At 35.0% G+C, this 24038-nt stretch overlaps 4 protein-coding genes and 1 pseudogene across 8 annotated transcripts; all 5 read left to right on the forward strand.

Moving 5' to 3' along the window:
- Nucleotides 1-933: 933 nt before the first annotated feature.
- LOC147282542 (DNA-directed RNA polymerase V subunit 7 pseudogene) lies at nt 934-3191 on the forward strand (annotated as a pseudogene). 4 transcript variants are annotated; one of them, XR_015123025.1, is made up of 3 exons: nt 940-1073; nt 2223-2386; nt 2532-3191. The product of XR_015123025.1 is annotated as a DNA-directed RNA polymerase V subunit 7 pseudogene, transcript variant X2 (transcript). The 4 variants fall into 4 exon arrangements; XR_015123024.1 differs by having other exon boundaries at nt 2535-3191; XR_015123026.1 differs by having other exon boundaries at nt 2245-2386; nt 2535-3191.
- A 1089-nt stretch (nt 3192-4280) lies between these two features.
- Nucleotides 4281-11582, forward strand: LOC147282543 (putative FBD-associated F-box protein At5g53635). The gene is made up of 7 exons (XM_086248228.1): nt 4281-4986; nt 5089-5348; nt 5745-5924; nt 6048-6302; nt 10723-10797; nt 11009-11188; nt 11316-11582. Exons 1-7 carry the CDS (start codon nt 4281-4283, stop codon nt 11580-11582), a joined length of 1923 nt encoding a protein of 640 aa, XP_086104354.1.
- LOC147282544 (uncharacterized) lies at nt 7714-9639 on the forward strand. Its single transcript, XM_086247815.1, has one exon. The coding sequence runs from the start codon at nt 7714-7716 to the stop codon at nt 9514-9516; it is 1803 nt and encodes a 600-aa protein (XP_086103941.1). The 3' UTR covers nt 9517-9639.
- A 1621-nt stretch (nt 11583-13203) lies between the features above and the next one.
- LOC147282545 (uncharacterized) lies at nt 13204-15037 on the forward strand. The gene has a single exon (XM_086246689.1). The coding sequence runs from the start codon at nt 13307-13309 to the stop codon at nt 14879-14881; it is 1575 nt and encodes a 524-aa protein (XP_086102815.1). The 5' UTR covers nt 13204-13306; the 3' UTR covers nt 14882-15037.
- Nucleotides 15038-18678: 3641 nt separating this feature from the next.
- LOC147282546 (uncharacterized) lies at nt 18679-20469 on the forward strand. Its single transcript, XM_086246688.1, has one exon. It carries the CDS (start codon nt 18679-18681, stop codon nt 20467-20469), a length of 1791 nt encoding a protein of 596 aa, XP_086102814.1.
- The last annotated feature ends 3569 nt before the right edge of the window (nt 20470-24038 follow it).

A 24038-nucleotide genomic window follows, 5' to 3' on the forward strand; every position in this document is an offset into this window, starting at 1 on the left:
AATAAATTCCACTAGAGAGACTTGTTTCAACCATTCCCTTCCTAGTAAGCTATATCGTCTTGCATACCACAAGAATCAATGTGATACACATGAAAATTAATTAATAGTTCCATACTTGAAAAGAAATTTTCGGGTAAAAAATATGGAAATTTTTGCTAGAGCGAACTTGGATGCAAAGGGCACATGCTAAAATTAGTTATTTTTGACAAAAAACTTTCTTTTGTATTTTGTAAGTAACCTTTAAAAAACTAAATATTTGATATGGTTTAAATAGAATTTCTCTTCAAAAAATTGTGGTTAGTACTAATTAGTTGACAAAAAATATAATTCATTTTATACAAGGGTTTTTAGTAATCAAATTGGTTTTGACACTTATTCTTACTACTTGGTAACACTTTTATAGAAATTAGTTTTATTTTCATTATAATCTTTAATAGTTAACAAGATTTCCTGATTTCGATTGATCTGAAAACTCATTGATTTTTCTCATTTGGATCCCAATTTAGTAAAATTTTTTTTTAAAAATAACCCTTTTCCATTTGTTTTTATTAAAGACTTTTAATCAATTTTTTTAGAATTTAAAAATTTAATCCTCGAGTAGTGCTCGAGCTCCAATAAAGAAGTGCTCGAACCCCTCACAAGCAAATGGGAGCTCAATACCTACTTGATGATTATATTTCTAAATTCTAAAATTCTTATAAAATGAAACAAATTGTGGTTAGTTTTATAAATTTTTCTTAACAGTTGGTTAAATTCCTTTATATGGTTAAAATTTTGGCTATTTTTTCAAATTTCCCTCCCAAGTTCAAATCCCCCTTCTCCACCCAATCAGGAAAAAAAAAAAACTTGGAAACCGGCCAAATCCTCTTAAGTGGCGCACTATATCAAAACACCTTGAAAAAGAGTTAAACTGCGCCAGGTGCTGCGTTGTCTCTCTCATCCAAAATTCGTGTTCAAATCACGCATCCCAAAATCTTCTGTTTCTTCCTTCCCATCAAATTTGGTCCCCCTGTGGGTCTCTTGTAGAGCCCCAGTACGTTTTCTCTATTGGGTTTTTCTCAAATCGTAGCCAGGTTCTTTTCTTGATTCCTCTTTGTTATATACTTATATCTCGCAAATTATAATTTTACTTCTATAAGGTTGAAGTCAGGTGCTTTAAAGTATTTTTAGGCTATGTGTATCTGGGTTTTGAGTAAAATGACTTTATTTCATGGACAGTGCTTTAATTTGTAATATGTGTTAATAGATTCATAGGAACTGGTTACTGATGCAGTTGTACATGCACTTGATTAATGTATTTATGATTGCTCTGCAGTCCATCTACATAGAAAAGCACATACTAATTGACCCATAACCCAATTTGTTTGGCTGCTATTGAGACTTAGTTGTGTGTCTACACTCATATAAGATATAAGAAATGGTTGTATAGGTACTAAGGATGGAGAATTTTGCTTTCTACTTTCCTTACTGTTCTTTCTATTCTTCTTTCTATTCCCTTCATTTTTTTTTTTTAGCAATAGGATTTGAATCTAGGATTTACCACCTTCCCACTCCAATGTCACTTGAGCTAGAGCTTATGGGGTTCTCCATTCCCCTAGTTATACTGATATTTTTTAAACAACTACATATTTTACTGAAGGAGATTGAAGAAGTGACACCAAACAAACTGAGTGGTTATTTGTTCAACCCTTTGGCTAGCAGTTCCGTAGAGGAAGGGTTTAAAACTTGATTTAGAGGTTTTATATAACAAAAGGTCAGATTAGAGGATACATGGGGCTTGTGTAATACCCTTGTGATCTGATATGTTGCAAACAAACAAGTATTTTTCCATGGTAATAAAAAAGGACAAAAGAATGGAACCGAAATCAGGGAAGAATCAGTAATATGCTTTTAGAAAGCACATCACCTCTTTCATGTCATACACTATCATTCTTGTGTGTATGTTATGCCTCATGTTTCCCTCATTGGCAAGCTCTCTCTCTCTCTCTCTCTCTGTGTATGTAATGATTATATCTAATATAAATAACATGGTCCACTTTATGAGTTGAGTGCAGTTGCAGCTTCATGATCGTTTTGTATGAAATTTAATGTTATTGTTTTGGGTTGTGCCATGGTGGGAGGTTTGTTGTTTATAGAAATTTACATGCCTTTTGCTTAACTATTAATATATATGGAATTTTTAAATAAGAGTGTCCTGAGTATATCATGATGACTAATTGTAGCCCTTTCTGCTGAACATTGAAGTACTGAAAAAGTACATGAGAAGAGTTGAGGCCATGGATCCCATATGAACTGATCCTGTGGTACATAAATCAATGTCATTCCATCGATCAATGCTTGATAGCTGGCCAGCTCTCCATAGGCCACCACTTCTATATTTAGAGAGGTCTATATAGCATATTTGCATTCTTGGTTCTCAGTTTATTGGGGCATTTGTTTTCTTTTTATGTGTTTCCTAAGAAGCGGGTTAATTGATTTTGCAAAAATGCATTTATAATATTGTTTCTCTTGGTCATTTTTGTTTTTTGAAGCAGATCGGAACATGTTTAATGAAGTGGAACTGCTCAGGAATGTGATGGTTCTTGCTGAAAATCTAGACAAAGATAGTGTTTCTTGGCGGTCCATTATAACGAAGCTTTTGGAGGACTTGTTAAGTGAGAAAGCCAGCAAGGATCATGGCTACTTTCTTGCAGTCACTGGCTTAAAGAGGATAGGCAAAGGAGAGGTTGTAAATGACTCAGGAGATGCGTTATTCCGTGTAGTTTTTAACTGTCGCACATTCCTACCTTGCAAGGGAGAAATCTTGGAGGGAGTCGTTCATAGAATATACAGAATCGGAGTCTTGCTGAGATGTGGACCTATTAAATATGCTTTTCTGTCTGCCCGAAAAATGCCAAATTACCACTATGTCGTTGTTGGGGAAAATCCACTTTACTTGTGTCATGAGCGTGTAGGGATAAAGAAAGATATTGTAGTTCGTTTCAAGGTACTTGCAGTCAGATGGGAAGATATAAGAAAGGAGTTTGGGTTGCTTGCCAGTTTAGAAGGTGATTCACTTGGTCCCATTATATCTTCTGGTCCTGATGAATTCGATTTGTAAATATTCAAACTATATGAAGGTTGCTTCTGTAAATTATCTTATACGAAGATGAGTTTATTTTACTTAGATGCTTATGAGAAATGAGATCTGATTTTTCTGTGTTGTGGACACAAGTTTTCCAAAATCATTTGTTGCACGCAATTTAAGTCATATGGTCATTTGTACAAGAATTTGGGGTCCTAATGGCTGCTTGTGTAGTGCTACAAATGCTTATTTGATATTCTAACTCTGGACAGTTCTGATGTTAAAATTGCAGCATATCATTTGTAGTACTACCTTTTCTCTTTATGAGCAATAAAGAAAGGTACTTGATGGGTTGGAAGTGCAGCAAAGAGTATACCCAAATTGGTGCTGCCATGGTAAATTGGTAGTACTGCTTTTATAGTGGTTATAAAATTTAGATAATTTGATGTTTAGAAGAGACCAGTTTTGCATATTTCAAATTACATACATGTCTCTGGGGAATTATTCATATAAATTATGAATTGGCCATCTAATTTAATTCAGTACTCTCAACTACCATGGCTTCCAAAATCTGGTACCCAAAAAACTGCTAGACCACAGTGCAGCACCTCACTCTGCGTCGGCCGTGAAAAGAAACTCACCAACCCATCCCAAACCCAAGAAACCAAATTGAAAAAAAATGGAGGTGTAGAGAGACCAAGAGAGTCCTCAAACAGATACTCACATACTCCTCAAGAGGCTGAGAGAAAACCATTCGGCCCAAATCCAACTGATCGCCAAAATATCAGCAGAATGATTTCTCTCCCTATAAACATGGGACAGCCTTCAGGCAAATGATCAAACGGTTTAGATTATGCCACGTATATCCGCCAATTCCTCCCCTCGTAACTGCTCTCCTCATTTTTTCCCCCTCTTGGCTTATTCCTCCTGAAGAATCTCTCTTGTTCCTAGTATCCTACGTTGCATGAACTGCGAAAGCCAAAACAAGTGTTGGGTTTCCTCTCAAGCTCTCATCTTTTTGAGGTATGATTTTAAAACCCCAAATCCCAACTGCCATTTTTTGCTTTCTTAATCTCCTTAACGGTTTACCATTGCCTGATTGATGCCTTCATTTAGTGGATCAGTTTTTGAGTCTTCGAGGCAATTTTGTAAGTGAGTCCTTTTTTCTTCTATAGTGTGTGTTGCTGTTTCTGCACTTAGAATTCAGACTTCATTCATGGAGCGTAGGCATAATAAGTTACTGGCCTCTGCAAGTTATCAGGCTCAAGGAGTTAGAGCTTGTAGTACTACTGAGACTATGAATGACAGATTTAGTAATCTTGCAGACGAAGTTGCTCATCACATTCTGTCCTTCCTTGCTATAACCGACCTCACTCGTTTTGGTTGTGCGTCCAAAAGATGCAGACAACTTTATCTGTCAACTCCCTCGTTGAATTTTGATGAAATTTCCACAAATAATAGTTTAAATTTGTTGAGTTCTTTGGATAGGTTCTTAATGCATCGTGGGAATAATAAGATACAGTGCTTTCGCATAGGCTCTTGTGTTTTTTGGATCCATTTGAATGAAATAAGAAGCTTCTGCAAAGATGTGAAATTTCGAATGATGACCTGGATCCACTATGCTGTAAAGTGTAACGTTGAAGTCATTCATCTTGGGAACTTTACATCTTATTGTTATTTGGACAAAGAGTACTATGCATCTAAGGAGACACCATCCTTTCCGTCTTGTGTTTTTCTTTGTGAATCTTTGAGGTCACTATTTGTGGGAATGCAATGCAAGATGCCTAAAGCACCCTCACTCACTTCTTTCTCTAATCTTGAATACTTAAGGTTCAGATTTGTTCATGTATCGGATGAGGGGATTTTCAAATGGATCTCATGTTGCTGCAAATGCATCAAGGAATTACATCTTGAACATGTTGGTGGGATACACAATGTCACCATTGAAAGTTCCTCTCTGATATCATTTAGATTTAAGCATGCTGCTTATCGCGATTTTCATATCTGTCATCTTAACATCTCAGGTGAGAAAATCGAAGAGATACATGTAGACTGGAAATTCGATTCACCTGGCAACAAATCTTTGAATATACTTGCTCCAAGTCTTAAATATCTAAAATTGGAAGGGAATTTGTCAATTCACCTAAATCTGGGGAGCTTCATGTGTTTAGAAAAAGCTGAGCTTCTTCTGGAGCCCAAGGCTGATGAATTTAACATTGTGTTTGAGGTTATTTACAGTATACGCAGGGCAAAAGTTCTTGTTCTAAACAAAGAGACCACAATGGTAAAGATACACTACTCTTTATCAGGATTATTTTGTTAGATTATATATAATCTCTTACGTCATGGCAATAAGATTAATTAGTTACTTTATTAATTTATGTTATTTTCAGATGAATGATAACACTGCTTTTACATTAATACTGGTCACACTTGCTAGAATGAAAACTCATTATGCCTCTAGTTTGGTATGAAATGTCTGTGTGAGATACTTAGTAATATTACATCTACAGAGTTACTTTAAAAACATGATGGGTTTCAACTTTTGACTAAATTGATGATTCATTGAATCAACTTGATTTTGGTAAAATATTGCATATATGTATTTTTTTTATTACTTTTCATGCAGTGCTTTTGGGTTCCTTTATTTAATTGTGTTTATAACTTGCAAGTCTTGCAGGCTCTATTCAAGGGAGGTTCCATGCCAATACCATTAGAGAATGTTTGTTATTTGTGTATTAATCTTGGGAGCTGGCTTAATATCCTAGTCTCGGAATTGGTCTGTTTTTTGGGAGGAATGCCTAATTTGAGTTCCTTAGAGATAAAGTCTGACCCACACTTCCTTGGCTCCAAAACTGGTGTAAGTAAAAGTCTTGCCTCTCTGTCTCTGGTTTTTCCTATTGTCATTTTGGAATCAGCCTTAATTTTTGTAATTTTTCTGGAAATTTTCAATTGATTTGCTTTTCAATTGTTGCATTTTCAGTGTTATGGGTTTAATATGAAGTCGCAAAACCTTGCTTTTATTGATCAACTTAAGGAGGTAACCATAGAGATTTCCAATGAGTTTGATGGAATTGAGTTTGCAAAGTATCTCCTCCGCCATGCTCAGAATTTGAAGAAAATGGTGATGGTTCATTCTCCCGAACAGTCTAATGCTATTAGGAGGTTAAATAAAAGCAAGAGGACTTCCAATACCACACTTGTCTTTCAAGAAGATCAAAACAGAAGCAACCAAAGAGCTAAGAAATAGATAGGTTATCTGATAAAGCTGAAGAAGTAGTTTACAAGGATTGTCTTTTCTCCTCGAGAGGGCTCAACCAGATCGAGAAACTGTCTGTCTCTTCAACCTTAAGCCAAGCAGTTTCAATCCATTCAAAACATTTGGCATTTCTATTGAGCGAGAATCTGTCGAGCCTCTTGTTCCTATATAAGTTGGTTTTGTCTCTTTAATTATGTGAGTTTTCTGTAGGGATGGAAAAAAAAAAAAAAACAAACCGTGGGTTTGTGCACTCCTGGTTACCCGAACCGAACGGGGCGGATATAGAAAAAATTTATGTACGTATGGGTACGGATTTGGAAATCTTTTGAAAATACCCGATTGGATACGGGCGAGGATGGTATTGCAACACCCATCCCCAAACCCGCCCCGAATTAAAAAATATATATTTTTATTTATTTTTTATAATAGTATTAATATAAAAAAAATTATAATATATTCATTTTGTATAATATTTTATATAAAAATGCTTTAGAGTTAACTAGTTAGTAAGATGATATTGTGCTAATCACCTTTTTGGGCTCATTATACAAAGTAATCTCATAATCCAAATCGTTTATATTTTAGGTCTCCAATTAAAGATCACCCTTGCAAAAAATCAATCAAATCAGAAATTATTTAGTCATTTGATTATCATTACAATCATTTCATGTTTTATAGAAAAACTTGTGTTTGTCCATTTACATGAGCACAATTAGCTTACTAATAGTTGACTAAACAATTTTCGATTTTGTTAATTTTTTGCGAGAATGATCTTTGAATGTGAACCTAAAAAATAAACAGTTCAAATCATGTGATTACATTGTGTAGTAGGCTTAAAATGATAGTTATCATTGTATTATCTTACTAATTGGTTAGTTCTAGAGCGCAGCTCATATTTTATATTACCAATATAAAAATATATATAACTAATGTAGCGAATTCAGGAATAGGGATCCCATTTCCCGCGAATATGAGTACGGGGAATCCTCGAATTGAACAATGGATATGAATGTTGCATATCCATCCCCACCCATCCCCAATGCCATTCCTAGTTTTGTGTAAATCTGCATTTGCAGTTTACTGAACCAGAACCTGACCAATGGGCACAGGCTTTTTTGGAAATTTGTGATTTCTTTGAAGATAAAGCCTTAAATTGAGAGGATTTTGGACGTCCGCCCAGCAGCCTCCAAACCCAGCCACTAGTGGGTGGGCTGGAAATTGGGCTTGCAGGCCCACCCACTAGTCCACCTTCAAGCCCACCGACTAGTCCAAACCGAGATCCATTAGTTCATGCACTCCTCAAACGGTTGCTTAACTTGCTTCTTCCAACACGCATTCCAAAACCACTTCAGCTTTGTTCCCAGCTTTCTCTGACCGTAGGGCCTCTAAGATGCTGAAGACGACGATGTGGAGAAGTGCTTCTTCTTCTTGCAACAGACACAGAGGTATTCCTTTGCCTTGTCTTCACTACTCTACTCATCTTCTTTTCTTCAACAATTACTTTGCCTTGTTTCATTCTCAATCCTCAAACCCAACAAACCCAACAAAATCTACAAACCCGCAACCCAAACCCCCTAATCTCCACGATGCTTTCAATTTGTTCAATACCATGCTTCAAATGCGTCCTCTGCCTTCGGTTGTCCGTTTCAATCAAATTATGGGTCAACTTGCCAAATTGAAACATTATTCGGCAGTCATCTCTTTGTATAAACAAATGTGCCTGTTGGGAATTGCACCTGATGTTTATACTCTAAACATTATCATCAATTGTTTTTGTCATTTGAAACAAATGGGCTATAGTTTATCTGTCTTGGGAAAATTCTTCAAATTTGGCTTTGAACCAGGTGTCACGACCTTCACCACTCTAATCAAGGGCTTTCTTCTTGCGGGTAGAGTTGCTGAGGCAGCAGGACTGTACAGAAATATGGTGGAGGGAGGTTGTAAGCCCAATGTGGTTACATATAATACATTAATAAACGCTTTTTGTAAAATGGGTAACAATGGCGCGGCTATTCAATTGCTTAGGAAGATGGAACAAGAAGGTTGTAAACCTGACGTAGTTTCCTATAGCACGATCATTGACAGTCTTTGTAAAGACACGCTAGTTGCTGATGCATTGAACCTCTTTACAGAAATGATTAGTAGGGGTATTCCTCCAAACGTCATTACTTATAACTCTTTGATTGATGGAGTTTGCAAATTAGGAGAGTGGGAAGAAGCTACGAGATTATTGAAGGAAATGGTGAGTAAAAAAATCTTTCCAGATGTACACACCTTCAATGTCTTAGTAGATACACTTTGTAAGGAGGGGAAAGCTGTGGAAGCAAAAAGTGTGGTTGAAATTATGATTCAAAGAGGTATTGAACCTGATACAGTTACGTACTGTTCGCTTATGGATGGTTACTGCTTGCGAGGAGAATTAAAGGAAGCAAAAAGAGTTTTTGATGTAATGCTTAGCAAGGGTGACATTGTCAATGCTCATAGTTATAACATATTGATAAACGGATATTGCAAGCATAAAAAGATCGAAGAGGCCATGATGCTTTTTGAAGAAATGTCTCTCAAGGAAATCATTCCAGATACCATTACTTATAACACTCTTATGGGTGGTTTTTGCAAAGTGGGGAGAACACAAGATGCTCAAAACTTGCTCTCTAAGATGCAAGCTTGTGGCCAACTTCCAAATGTCCGAACTTATGCTGTTTTACTGGATGGCCTTTGTAAAAACCAACGAATTTCTATGGCAATAGAATTGTTTAGAGAGATGGAAGGAAAGAAGTTGGATATGGATATTGTGATTTACAGTATTCTAATTGAAGGTTTGTGCATAGCCGGAAAAATTGAATCTGCAAGGGACTTTTTTTGCAGTTTATCATCAAAGGGATTTGAACCTGATGTGTGGACATATAATATAATGATTAGTGGATTTTGTACTGGAGGCTTAATGAACGAAGCAGAAAAGTTGCTTAGAGAAATGGAAGAGAAAGGTTGTCCTCCAGATGGTTGCACCTATAACATAATTATCCGAGGGTTTTTCAGTAACAATGAGACATTAAGGGCGGTGGGACTTATTGAAGAAATGGTGGAGAGGGGTTTCTCTGCAGATGCATCAACGACGGAGGTCATAGTTGATTTATTGTCTAAGGATAATGTAGACCCTTCTTTGTTGCCATTGATAAAAAAATCATTATGAAGTTAATATGTATCTTCAGAATAGAAAGTTGATACAGATCCTTCTCACCATCACAGTGAACTTTGAAACTTCATCACCTTTTACAACAATGAAAGTATCATATGTGCTATTTATTAATCAATCATGTGCAATTGCAATGTCAGTTTGTGGTTGGGCCCAATTTATTTTGATTAAAATTCCTCAAATGTTGAAACTTATTTGCATTTTTTGTTTCGTGCAAGGAGAGAATATACTGTCACTTAAAGGTTCATGGCTGCTTCCATTTCATGCCTGTTTATTTATTAAATCCATTTTTTCGTGGATCAACCTATGCATCAAATGAAATCGATGGCTCACTTTTGTTTGCATATCCTATTTTGTCTAGAGAGGAATTCCTTTATTAAGGGTTACAGTACATGTTGAACTAGTATAATAGTTACTCGATCTAAAGTTCTATATGAGTAACATAAATAACACTCTCATTTTATTTTTGTTTATGGAGTTGTATACCATTTAGTAGCTTTCACTGCAGGACTGGAGTCTTGTAATAAAGCTCTCATTTTGGGTTGGTTGGTGCAAAAAGTTGGGAGCGTAACAGCAAAAAGCGATACAGTACATGTTGAACTTGTATGATAGTTACTAGATCTAAACTTCTATATGACTAACATAAATAAAATTCTCATTTTCTTTTATCTCTGAAGTTGTATACAATTTATTAGCTTTCGTAGCAGGACCGGAGACTTGTAGAAAAACTCTCATATGTTATTGTTGGTTGGTACAAAAAGGTGGGACAGTAGCTGAAAATTGAAGTGCTTTTAAAGAAGATTGGATTCTTGGGGAACTAGAGAATCTCAGTTTTTTAATTTGTCTCCAAAGGTAAATATTCCGCTATTAATCATACTTTCTTGCTAATTGAACATGTATTCAGAAATCTAAACAGAAAATTGGCAATGCATTCAGTTTTCAGTTTTTCTGTACCATTCTTTTGTCCTGGAGTAATAAGTGGTTGGCACTTGGCAAGCTTTTAGAACAGAAGCTAGTAATTTAACATTGTGTTTGAGGTTATTTGCAGTATACGCAGGGCAAAAGTTCTTGTTCTAAACAAAGAGACCACAATGGTAAAGATACACTACTCTTTATCAGGATTATTTTGTTAGATTATATATAATCTCTTACGTCATGGCAATAAGATTAATTAGTTACTTTATTAATTTATGTTATTTTCAGATGAATGATAACACTGCTTTTACATTAATACTGGTCACACTTGCTAGAATGAAAACTCATTATGCCTCTAGTTTGGTATGAAATGTCTGTGTGAGATACTTAGTAATATTACATCTACAGAGTTACTTTAAAAACATGATGGGTTTCAACTTTTGACTAAATTGATAATTCATTGAATCAACTTGATTTTGGTAAAATATTGCATATATGTATTTTTTTATTACTTTTCATGCAGTGCTTTTGGGTTCCTTTATTTAATTGTGTTTATAACTTGCAAGTCTTGCAGGCTCTATTCAAGGGAGGTTCCATGCCAATACCATTAGAGAATGTTTGTTATTTGTGTATTAATCTTGGGAGCTGGCTTAATATCCTAGTCTCGGAATTGGTCTGTTTTTTGGGAGGAATGCCTAATTTGAGTTCTTTAGAGATAAAGTCTGACCCACACTTCCTTGGCTCCAAAACTTGTGTAAGTAAAAGTCTTGCCTCTCTCTCTCTCTCTGGTTTTTCCTATTGTCATTTTGGAATCAGCCTTAATTTTTGTAATTTTTCTGGAAATTTTCAATTGATTTGCTTTTCAATTGTTGCATTTTCAGTGTTATGGGTTTAATATGAAGTCGCAAAACCTTGCTTTTATTGATCAACTTAAGGAGGTAACCATAGAGATTTCCAATGAGTTTGATGGAATTGAGTTTGCAAAGTATCTCCTCCGCCATGCTCAGAATTTGAAGAAAATGGTGATGGTTCATTCTCCCGAACAGTCTAATGCTATTAGGAGGTTAAATAAAAGCAAGAGGACTTCCAATACCACACTTGTCTTTCAAGAAGATCAAAACAGAAGCAACCAAAGAGCTAAGAAATAGATAGGTTATCTGATAAAGCTGAAGAAGTAGTTTACAAGGATTGTCTTTTCTCCTCGAGAGGGCTCAACCAGATCGAGAAACTGTCTGTCTCTTCAACCTTAAGCCAAGCAGTTTCAATCCATTCAAAACATTTGGCATTTCTATTGAACGAGAATCTGTCGAGCCTCTTGTTCCTATATAAGTTGGTTTTGTCTCTTTAATTATGTGAGTTTTCTGTAGGGATGGAAAAAAAAAAAAAAAAACAAACCGTGGGTTTGTGCACTCCTGGTTACCCGAACCGAACGGGGCGGATATAGAAAAAATTTATGTACGTATGGGTACGGATTTGGAAATCTTTTGAAAATACCCGATTGGATACGGGCGAGGATGGTATTGCAACCCCATCCCCAAACCCGCCCCGAATTAAAAAAAATATATTTTTATTTATTTTTTATAATATTATTAATATAAAAAAATTATAATATATTCATTTTGTATAATATTTTATATAAAAATGCTTTAGAGTTAACTAGTTAGTAAGATGATATTGTGCTAATCACCTTTTTGGGCTCATTACACAAAGTAATCTCATAATCCAAACCGTTTATATTTTAGGTCTTCAATTAAAGATCACCCTTGCAAAAAATCAATCAAATCAGAAATTATTTAGTCATTTGATTATCATTACAATCATTTCATGTTTTATAGAAAAACTTGTGTTTGTCCATTTACATGAGCACAATTAGCTTATTAATAGTTGACTAAATAATTTTCGATTTTGTTAATTTTTTGCGAAAATGATCTTTGAATGTGAACCTAAAAAATAAACAGTTCAAATCATGTGATTACATTGTGTAGTAGACTCAAAATGATGGTTATCATTGTATTATCTTACTAACTAGTTAATTCTAGAACGCTGCTCATATTTTATATTACCAATATAAAAATATATATAACTAGTTTTGGACTATAATTTCCTTTTGGTTAAGTATGATTGTTTTTTTCTTTAGCTATATCACGTGCATTTAAAGTAAAATTTATTTGTTAATAATAAAAAATAAAATTTTTTAACTAATGTAGTGAATTCGGGAATAGGGATCCCATTTCCCGCGAATATGAGTACGGGGAATCCTCGAATTGAACAATGGATATGAATGTTGCATATCCATCCCCACCCATCCCCAAAGCCATTCCTAGTTTTCTGTAAATCTGCATTTGCAGTTTACTGAACCAGAACCTGACCAATGGGCACAGGCTTTTTTGGAAATTTGTGATTTCTTTCAAGATAAAGCCTTAAATTGAGAGGATTTTGGACGTCCGCCCAGCAGCCTCCAAACCCAGCCACTAGTGGGTGGGCTGGAAATTGGGCTTGCAGGCCCACCCACTAGTCCACCTTCAAGCCCACCGACTAGTCCAAACCGAGATCCATTAGTTCATGCACTCCTCAAACGGTTGCTTAACTTGCTTCTTCCAACACGCATTCCAAAACCACTTCAGCTTTGTTCCCAGCTTTCTCTGACCGTAGGGCCTCTAAGATGCTGAAGACGACGATGTGGAGAAGTGCTTCTTCTTCTTGCAACAGACACAGAGGTATTCCTTTGCCTTGTCTTCACTACTCTACTCATCTTCTTTTCTTCAACAATTACTTTGCCTTGTTTCATTCTCAATCCTCAAACCCAACAAAATCTACAAACCCCCAACCCAAACCCACTAATCTCCACGATGCTTTCAATTTGTTCAATACCATGCTTCAAATGCGTCCTCTGCCTTCGGTTGTCCGTTTCAATCAAATTATGGGTCAAGTTGCAAAATTGAAACATTATTCAGCGGTCATATCTTTGAATAACCAAATGTGCCTGTTGGGAATTGCACCTGATGTTTATACTCTAAACATTATCATTAATTGTTTTAGTCATCTGAACCAAATGGGTTGTAGTTTATCGGTGTTGGGAAAATTCTTTAAATTTGGTTTTGAACCAGATGTCACGACCTTCAACACTCTAATCAAGGGCTTTCTTCTTGAGTATAGAGTTTCAGAGGCAGCAGGGCTGTACAGAAATATGGTGGAGGGAGGTTGTAAGCCCGATGTGGTCACATTTATTACTTTAATAAACGCATTTTGCAAAATGGGGAATAATGGTCCAGCTATTCAATTGCTTAGGAAGATGGAACAAGAAGGCTGTAAACCTAACGTAGTTGTCTATAACACCATCATTGACAGTCTTTGTAAAGACACGCTAGTTGCTGATGCATTGAACCTCTTCTCAGAAATGATTAGTACCGGTATTGTCCCAGATGTTGTTACATACACCTCTTTGATTGATGGAGTTTGCAAATTAGGCAAGTGGGAAGAAGCTACGAGATTGTTGAAGGAAATGGTGAGTAAAAAAATCTTTCCAAATGTACGCACCTACAATGTCTTAGTAAATACACTTTGTAAGGAGGGGAAAGCTGTGGAAGCAGAAAGTGTGGTTGAAATGATGATTGAAAGAGATATTGAACCTAATACGGTTACATACACTTCGCTTATGGATGGTTACTGCTTGCGCGGAGAAATGGACAAGGCAAAAAAAGTTTTTGATCTAATGTGTAGCAAGGATGCCATTGTTAATGCTCATAGTTATACCATATTAATAAATGGATATTGCAAGCATAAAAACATGGAAGAGGCCTTGATGCTTTTTGAAGAAATGTCTCGTAAGGGAGTGGTTCCCAATACCATTACTTATACCACTGTTATGGATGGTTTTTGCAAAGTGGGGAGAACACAAGATGCTCAAAACTTGCTCTCTAAGATGCAAGCTTGTGGCCAACTTCCAAATGTCCAAACTTATGCTGTTTTACTGGATGGCCTTTGTAAAAACCAACGACTTTCTATGGCAATAGAATTGTTTAGAGAGATAGAAGGCAAGAAGTTGGATATGGATATTGTGATTTACAATATTCTAATTGAAGGTTTGTGCAAAGCTGGAAAACTTGAATCTGCATGGGATCTCTTTCGTGGTTTATCATCAAAGGGACTTCAACCTAATGTGAGGACATATAATATAATGATTAAAGGATTTTGTAAGAGGGGCCTAATAAATGAAGCAGAGAAGTTGCTTGCACAAATGAAAGGGAAAGGCTGTTCTCCAAATGGTTGCACGTATAACACAATTATCCGAGGGGTTGTAAATAACAATGAGGCATTAAGGGCGACGGGACTTATTCAAGAAATGGTGGAAAGGGGTTTCTCTGCAGATGCATCAACGTTGGAATTGATAGTTGATTTATTGTCTAAGGATAATGTAGATCCTGCTTTGTTGGCATTGATAACATGAGTTTATTTGCATCTTTGAAAATTCAAAGTTTTTTCAGATCCTCCTCATTATCACAATAAACTTTGAAACTACTGCACTTTTAACAACGATAGATGTCGGTCCATATGTTATGTGAAATTTATGTCTCTTATCATGTAGATTCTTCTGGTCTTTAGAGCTGGGTGTGAAAGTTTGTTGGTGTGGTGGTTGTTGCAGGTTGGTTGATTGTGGTGGTGGTGGTGGTGCAATAATAGTTTGTTGTGTTGGTAGAGGTTTTATGGTCCAAGTGGTTCACAGTGCTTATGGGTATGCGAGGACCTGGTACGAGGCTTGACCTCGTATGGTTCTTCCTTCGAATGGAACAAAGATATCCCTGAAAAGTTAATATGTAAGTTTATTTTACACTTTCCACTGTAACCTTGTATTTTCTTCGGACTCTGTGTTTGAAATGAAAAAAAATTCTGTGATAATATGTCACTTCTATTACATAGAAAATGATGGAGGGACCAAAAAGATTAAAAGGATTAGAGATTTTCAAATGAAGTACAAGTGAAGTAAATGACATGCTCATTTAAATGACGATTAAAATGTTATTTAAAAGCTTCTTGGCCATATTGAGTGGAGTACTATATGAAATACATCAAATGGCTCAGTTAGTCGATTTAGTTCAAAATGCCTTTTCACCCGCAATCTCAAGTATTTTCAATACTGTCTTAATTTTCGGTATTATCTTTGGTGAAATTTGTATTGTGAACTTTCTCCGATCAAGAAAATGAGCAAAGGGTAATGCATAGTATGGTCTACAAAGGGTAATGAATTTGATGACATTCCTGATGTATGCTCCCACCGCCACCAGCTTGTTTTGTTGTCATTTTCATTAATATCTTTGTTATCAATTTGATGACATTCCTGATCATTTTAGAAGGTATGAACACAATTTTAAATGTTAGGAGACACAGATGGATGCCACCAATAATGTTAGAACTAGTGTTTCACAATATTTTGAAAATGCTGTAATAAATAAGAAATTATTTTTTATAGCATTTTTGGAATGCTATAATAAATATGATGTAAGAACAGTAGAATACACCAGTACTAAGGAATGGTAACCGACTTTACAACAGAGGATTACGAAAGCAACAAAGAAATACAACATTTAACAGACCTAGAAACAACACTTCCAAGGATCTATAAAAATCATAAACAGCACGCAAATTATAAAACGTCAACAAGGTACAAACTTCTCAAACATCCATACTAAATTATTTAATGCGGGTGGGCACACTTTCTTGTAAATTATTTAATACCCACCCCACCATCAAAAACCCACTCACGCGAAGGCCCATTTTAGTTTTTACTTTTTATTTTATAACAACATATTTTATGTTAAAATATATATATATTTAGGGAAAATTCGAGCAAAATGACGTGACATTAACACTCATTCGTAGTTGAAGATGAGACATTCAAAGTGTTCCAATTAAGGATTCAACTTTCACTTACGGTTCAATTAAAGACTTTCCGTCAACTCTGTTATAAAATAGGATGAGAATGGGTATCAGAGGCGTACACCTCATTTGAAAAAAAAAAAAAAAAAAGTCTTTGCATAGGCTGAGGGTGGGTGGGATTAAGGGGGAGGGGCTAGGTGATGAGTTTAGTTTTTTAAGTTTAATTTTTTTTCTATTTTTTTAATTAGTTTAGTTTTATTTTTTGTAATTATTTAGTTTTATTTTTTAAATTATTTTTTAGAAGAATAGACACTTTTACACATTTACCCCTAAAAATTGGTCATGTGCGTGGCACATGATCAATTTTTAACGGATGTTATAACAGAGTTAACGGAAAGTCCTTGATTGAACCGTAAATGAAAGTGGAGTCCTTAATTGGAACACTTTGAATGTCGCATCCTCAACTGCGTATTGGTGTAATGTCATGTCATTTTACTCGAATTTTTCCTATGTACATTGTTTTTCTACTTTACTAAAATCTCTTTCCTTATTAATCTTTGATTAAAAACAAAATAAAATAAAAATAAAAATAAAAAACCTTAAAGATTTTTTATTGATTAGTGATGACTTAGGGCTTATGTAGGAAGCGTTTTTGTCCAGTAGCGTTTTTATTGGAAGCGTTTTTGTCCAATAGCGTTTTTATTGGAAGCGCTTTTGTTAGAAGCATATAAATATTAAAAAAAAAATATCATAGTGTTTGCAAATATACTTGGAAGCATTTTTTGAGAAAGCATCTATAAACCAAAGTGTTTTTCCATGAAGCGCTTAAGTGTTTATATAACTCAAAAACGCTTTTAATTTATTTTGTCAAATGCAAACAAAAGCGTTTTTTATTACTTGAAAGCGCTCTCCTTTTAAAAGCATTGCCAAACTTGATTTGGTAATTTTCTTATATATTTTAGGGAGACTTCCATTTAGGTTTTTTAATTTTATAATTTACTGAATAAAGCATTATGACTTTTAAAATTATAACTAAAATCAAATAATATTGTAACCATTCCATGTTACATAATATCGGTCCATTATTTTCTATTTTTCCACACATACCGGGCGTTGAGCTGTGGCCATTTTCGAGTGTTCAGCAGTACATTTTTACTTCTTCGGCAAACCCTGATTTGTCGGCTTTATATTAGGTTTTAACTATGACTGCCCAAAATCTCAGAGTTGAAACCTAACATGCAACCTCCACAAACCTCATTATAAACTCTAGGAAGATACGAGGTTAACATGTACCCTATACCCTCAAAAAATATAAAAAATAATAATATATTTTTTTGACAAGGGCCACAAGGCAATGGTCAAAAGACTTTATTTTAAAAAAATAAAAACATTATTTGAAAAAAAAAAGTCATAAAGTTTTTTTCTAAATAAGAAATGTTAGAAAGACTAAACTGTAATTTTTCTTAGGGAGATTTAGAGTCCAGTCCATTTTATAAGTCTTACTTAGACTAAGACCGGTAGTGATTTAGAGTTTTTACTGAAGTCCTTTTATTTTTTTTCTTTGAGGGCTTTATGTTAGGTTTTAACTCCAAGATTTTGGACTCCGCCCAAAATCTCGGAGTTAAAACTTAATATGCAACATCTACAAAGCCCACTCCACATCCTAAAAGGGAAATACCCTTCAAATCGGAGAATGACTTTATTATGAATTAAAAGGATTTTCTTATAAATTAAAATGACTTTATTATGAATTAAAAAAAATTTCTTATAAATTATTATGAATTAAAAAGATTTTTTTATAAATTTTAAAACACCTCCGGTATCTATCTAAAAACTGTTTTTCTAAAGAATCTAAGTCTAATTATCTCTTTTTCTTATATCCTATATACATTAGTTAGAATTAACACAAGGAAAAGAAACGCAACAAAAAATTCAAATCCCTCTGCGCCTAACTTATGCATAGTGTTTTGGACCTTTTTATCTCAATTACTGAACAACTAATAGTTGTATTGGGCCATCAACAATATATGAGACATTTTCCTTTTGGTTGATCACAATATATATATATATACATATATGAGAATATGAGACATCGAATAAAAGGAAATGAAGTTTAGTTTTATTGTATAGCATTTTAAATTTAGACACTACAAGAAAATGAGGCTAATGCCACCTTACATATACGCCACTAGAGGATTCCGGTGGGTTTTAAATTTTTAATACACTTTAGCGGTTTAGCCCACCACCATAATATTTACCACTCCAACGCCGTGGGGTTTCAACACTATTGGCTAGCGCACAGCCTTTATTCGTTAACAGACACTTGATCGGGAGCTTTGTTCCCAGCTTTCTCTGACCGTGGGCTCCGAGATGCTGAAGACGACGATGTGGAGAAGTGCTTCTTCTTCTTGCAACAGACACAGAGGTATTCCTTTGCCTTGTCTTCACTACTCTACTCATCTTCTTTTCTTCAACAATTACTTTGCCTTGTTTCATTCTCAATCCTCAAACCCAACAAAATCTACAAACCCCCAACCCAAACCCACTAATCTCCACGATGCTTTCAATTTGTTCAATACCATGCTTCAAATGCGTCCTCTGCCTTCGGTTGTCCGTTTCAATCAAATTATGGGTCAACTTGCCAAATTGAAACATTATTCGGCAGTCATCTCTTTGTACAAACAAATGTGTCTGTTGGGAATTGCACCTGATATTTATACTCTTACTATTGTCATCAATTGTTTTTGTCATTTGAAACAAATGGGCTATAGCTTATCTGTCTTGGGAAAATTCTTCAAATTTGGCTTTGAACCAGATGTCACGACCTTCACCACTCTAATCAATGGCTTTCTTCTTGCGGGTAGAGTTGCTGAGGCAGCAGGACTGTACAGAAATATGGTGGAGGGCGGTTGTAAGCCCAATGTGGTTACATATAATACATTAATTAACGCTTTTTGTAAAATGGGTAACAATGGCGCGGCTATTCAATTGCTTAGGAAGATGGAACAAGAAGGCTGTAAACCTAACGTAGTTGTCTATAGCACGATCATTGACAGTCTTTGTAAAGACACACTAGTTGCTGATGCATTGAACCTCTTCTCAGAAATGATTAGTAGGGGTATTGTCCCAGATGTTGTTACATACACCTCTTTGATTGATGGAGTTTGCAAATTAGGAGAGTGGGAAGAAGCTACGAGATTATTGAAGGAAATGGTGAGTAAAAAAATCTTTCCAGATGTACACACCTTCAATGTCTTAGTAGATACACTTTGTAAGGAGGGGAAAGCTGTGGAAGCAAACAGTGTGGTTGAAATTATGATTCAAAGAGATATTGAACCTAATACGGTTATTTACAGTTCGCTTATGGATGGTTACTGCTTGCGAGGAGAATTGAAGGAAGCAAAACGAGTTTTTGATCTAATGCATAGCAAGGGTGCCATTTTTGATGCTCATAGTTATAACATATTGATAAACGGATATTGCAAGCATAAAAAGATCAAAGACGCCATGATGCTTTATGAGGAAATGTCTCGTAAGGGACTGGTTCCAAATACCATTACTTATAACACTCTTATCGATGGTTTTTGCAAAGTGGGGAGATTACAAGATGCTCAAAACTTGCTCTCTAAGATGCAAGCTTGTGGCCAACTTCCAAATGTTCGAACTTATGCTGTTTTACTAGATGGCCTTTGTAAAAACCAACGACTTTCTATGGCAATAGAATTGTTTACAGAGATAGAAGGCAAGAAGTTGGATATGAATATTGTGATTTACAATATTCTAATTGAAGGTTTGTGCAAAGCTGGAAAATTTGAATCTGCGAGGGATCTCTTTTGCAGTTTATCATCAAAGGGATTTGAACCTGATGTGTGGACATATAATATAATGATTAGTGGATTTTGTAACAGGGGCCTAATAAATGAAGCAGAGAAGTTGCTTGCACAAATGAAAGGGAAAGGCTGTTCTCCGAATGGTTGCACGTATAACACAATTATCCGAGGGTTTTTGAACAATAATGAGACATTAAGGGTAGTGGGACTTATTCATGAAATGGTGGAGAGGGGTTTCTCTGCAGATACATCAACGACGGAATTGATAGTTGACTTATTGTCTAAGGATAATGTAGATCCTGCTTTGTTGCCATTGATAAAAAAAGCATAATGAAGTTAATTTGCATCTTTTGAAATTGAAACGGATCCTTCTTACTATCATAATGAACGTTGAAACTGGTTCACCTTTGACAACTATGGATGTCTTCAATATGACATCTATTATCCATCATGTATTCTATCATATATAATTTGTAGGTGGCTGTAAACGTTGGGTGGAGTAGTAGATGTTCCAGGTTTGTTGATTGTGCTGGTGCTGGTGCTGATGCAGTGACAGTTGTTGCGGGGGGAGGTTTTATGGTTAAAGTGTTTGACAGTGCTTGTGGGTATGGGCGGGATGCAAGATCAGTCTTGACCTGGGATGGTTTTTCTTTCTAGTGGAGCTATGATGTTCCCAAAAAGTTAATATATGATTTTTTTAATATCTCATTTTTTCGCATTTCGGCCTTGTCTTATAAATGTTATCTATTATCCTTTTTGTGTATGTATTTTATCATGTTGGTGCTTCTTGTCTTTAGAGGTGGCTGTGAATGTTGGGTGGAGTGGTAGTTGTTCCAGGTTTGTTGATCATGGAGGACCTGGAGGTGCTGATGCTGGTACTGTGACAGTTTTCTGTAGGGGCAGAGATTTTATGGTTGAAGTGGTTGACAGTGTTTGTGGGTTTGCGAGGCTTGACCTGGTATGATTCTTCTTTCTAGTGGAGCAAAGATTTCCTACAAAAGTTAATATATAATTTTTGACTCTCTAATTTTTCTCACATTCTGGTTTTGTAGTAAATTGGCGCTATGTGAGAATTACAGAGTTGGTTAGAGCTTTCAGCGCTGAATATTCCAACTCAATTTTGAAATTTTGGTCTTGCAATGTGAGGGTGAGGGTGCAAGTTTGTAATGTAGTAAATGAAAGATGAAAAACTGATCTGCAGAGAAGAAAGGGGTCTGTTAAGACCAGTGACTGTTACTCTCTGTTGTTTTCCTCTGCTTGTAATTAAGGCAGGGGTTATGGTGATACAGGTAATTGCATTTGGGTAACTTCACGAAGAAACTCTTTGATGGTGTGCTTGAAAGATCAATTGGCCTTGTTTTTTTTTTTTTTTTTTTTTGTGGTTGAAATATTCTTACATGGACTCAATCATAAAATAAATGAACTGTCTTATATTCTATTGGTTGGAATTGCTACCTCCTTTTTTATTTTCTTTCAGGCACTCAATCATAAAATAAATGAACTGTCTTAAATAATTTATGGGAGTTGGAATCCCATTGAAGGGTTGGCATTCAAGCGTATTCCCAAAATTAATGTAGAACTCAGTTGTCATCATCTATGATTTCTGGTGCCTGCAAAATTAAAGAAAGATAGAACAGTATTGTATGCACCAACACATCCAATTGAGGCACGGTACGAATGAGTCACAGGCCATGTTGGTCCTAGGCCTTAGTTGTATGGGCCGGCATGAACATAACACGAAAGCACGAATGAGTCAAACTTACAATTTTTTTTGAAAAGAAAATTTAATAGTTGGTTGGTAAAACACGTATAATAATAAAAGGCAGGTTGAAACTACATATTTTATAAACATATGGATCTTTTTTAAGTAAACGATTTTAAATAAATCAAACCACCTAAAGGTTACAATTATAAAAAGATCATCTTTTTACTTGAAAAATGATAAATGAACTTGTGTTATAACTGGGAGGTGTGTTTTTTACAATGCTAAACACTCGGCACCCCCTGTAGAGCACTTGGTGTGTTGTTTATTTTAAATTTTTTGCGTACTGGACAGATTGCAATTGTTCAATAATGTCTATCATGGTCATTGACTCTAGAAGTTTGAATTTTGTGTTTTATGTTAGTTTTATTAATTTTTGACATATTTATGTAAAAAAATATATATATATCTATAAGTATTAATTTAATGCAGTTCCAGATAGTCACTCTTTCACACTATTGAACCATGGCTATTTAAAAAAAAAAAAAAAAAAAAAGAAAACGGAAGCATACGACTCATTAAAGTGGATTGGCTTATCACCGTATTTTTGTAAATGGGTCATCTTATCATGAGCTTTTTCGGCCATTTGATTTGGACTTAAAATTAATAAAAAAAATAACACTAAAAGACTAAAATTAATAAAAATGAAAAAACTGGAAGAAGAAAAAATACAAAAAAATATTTATATTTATTTTTTCCTTTAACAATTATAATATTTCTTCTTCTTTAATTTGTTTTTATTTTTTCTTCTTTTAGTTTTTTTTTATTAATTTTCATATTTTAGTGTTATTTTTTTAATTTTTATAAATATTTTAATAGTGAAAAATAATATTTTAATATTTTTAACAGAAAATGTTAATGGATTTAACGGAATAGCCTCATTTGACGTTTAAGTGAAGTAATAATCCTGACAGATGCACTTTTGAATAAAGAGTCCTAATCTAACTGCGACACACAAGTTGAAGTCATTTCCCTCAAATTTTCCCTTTAGTAAACTATAACCCCCTATTTAGAGCTTAGTTATTTCAAAACCTACATACCCTTAATAAAACTGATTCAAAACCCCCTAGTAGTCACTTAAACTCTCTCAAAACCCCCTGGTCAACTAACACTCAATTAGATTTGACCTTTTTTTAAAAAAATAAAAATATTCCTATTATAACCCTAGCTAGTTATTCATAATCAGTCTCTCTCTCTCTCTCTTTCTCTCTCTCTCTCTCATTCATGCACCCTCTCTGTTCTCTCTGTTCTCTCTGCTCTCTCCTCCACGCACGACTATCGCCGGCGTGTGTGGCGACGGTTGCCAGCGAGACCACCACCATCAACTTCGTCTCTCTCTCTCTCTCTCTCTTTCATCACTCGCTTTTATCATTGTTCAAATATTTACTCGTCACTTTACTTTCTTATTTACTTTGCATTCTTCACAAACTCAAAATCAACCATTTTAATTTATGTTTTATAACTAGTGTTTATTGCAAAGTATAAGTAGTAGTAATAATTTTCTTTAAACAATTCTCTGTGGGTACGATCTCGCTCTTGCATTAGCTTTACTACAATTGATTAGTGCATTTGCGAGTAATTAATCGATAATCAATACAACAGCTTTAGGATAGTCTGCCCCAAGCATCTCTGAATGCTTAAAATTCTGGCGTCATCCTCTCTGCAAAAAGCTCTTCAGTCAGGCCACTACCATCTTTGAATGCCTCCATACCTGTCAGTGCCTTTTCTCTTTCTCTCTCTGTTTTTCCTCTCTCCATGTTCCTCAAATTTTATGTCTTTTGGATCTGATTGTTAATGTAATTTTACGTTTTCATGATCTGAGCATTTTTTAATTTGCATTTTGGTTGTCTTCGTTTTGTATTTGTATATATGTGCCTTTTGGTTTGTATTATGGTGTTGTTATTGATGTTCACTTTATGAACCTAATCTTTACAAGAGAAAAAAAAAACAAAGAAAAGGAATAGATCAAATAGTTCTAGCTGATCTCTAAATAATCATATAAGCTACATGATGAACATTTTCTTCACTATATCAATCTAGCTAAATGGTAAGGAAAAAGAAACATGTGATGGTGGTTTTACAAATTTTGATGCAGTTATTTGGATCAGCAAATTAATTAATTAATGTTTGCAATTTGT

The sequence above is a fragment of the Dryas octopetala genome, chromosome 6 (assembly GCF_963921425.1).
Source record: "Dryas octopetala chromosome 6, drDryOcto1.1, whole genome shotgun sequence".
Taxonomy (NCBI): Eukaryota; Viridiplantae; Streptophyta; class Magnoliopsida; order Rosales; family Rosaceae; genus Dryas; species Dryas octopetala.

Excerpts from the sequence above, each read along its gene's own strand:
- LOC147282543 (XM_086248228.1), top strand. The coding sequence starts at position 4,281 with ATGGAGCGTAGGCATAATAAGTTACTGGCCTCTGCAAGTTATCAGGCT. Across the intron at positions 4,987-5,088 it reads ATTACATCTTGAACATGTTG|GTGAGAAAATCGAAGAGATA; the intron begins GTGGGATACACA and ends TTAACATCTCAG. Across the intron at positions 6,303-10,722 it reads AAAACAGAAGCAACCAAAGA|ATGAATGATAACACTGCTTT; the intron begins GCTAAGAAATAG and ends TGTTATTTTCAG.
- LOC147282544 (XM_086247815.1), top strand. The coding sequence starts at position 7,714 with ATGCTGAAGACGACGATGTGGAGAAGTGCTTCTTCTTCTTGCAACAGA.
- LOC147282545 (XM_086246689.1), top strand. The coding sequence starts at position 13,307 with ATGCTTCAAATGCGTCCTCTGCCTTCGGTTGTCCGTTTCAATCAAATT.
- LOC147282546 (XM_086246688.1), top strand. The coding sequence starts at position 18,679 with ATGCTGAAGACGACGATGTGGAGAAGTGCTTCTTCTTCTTGCAACAGA.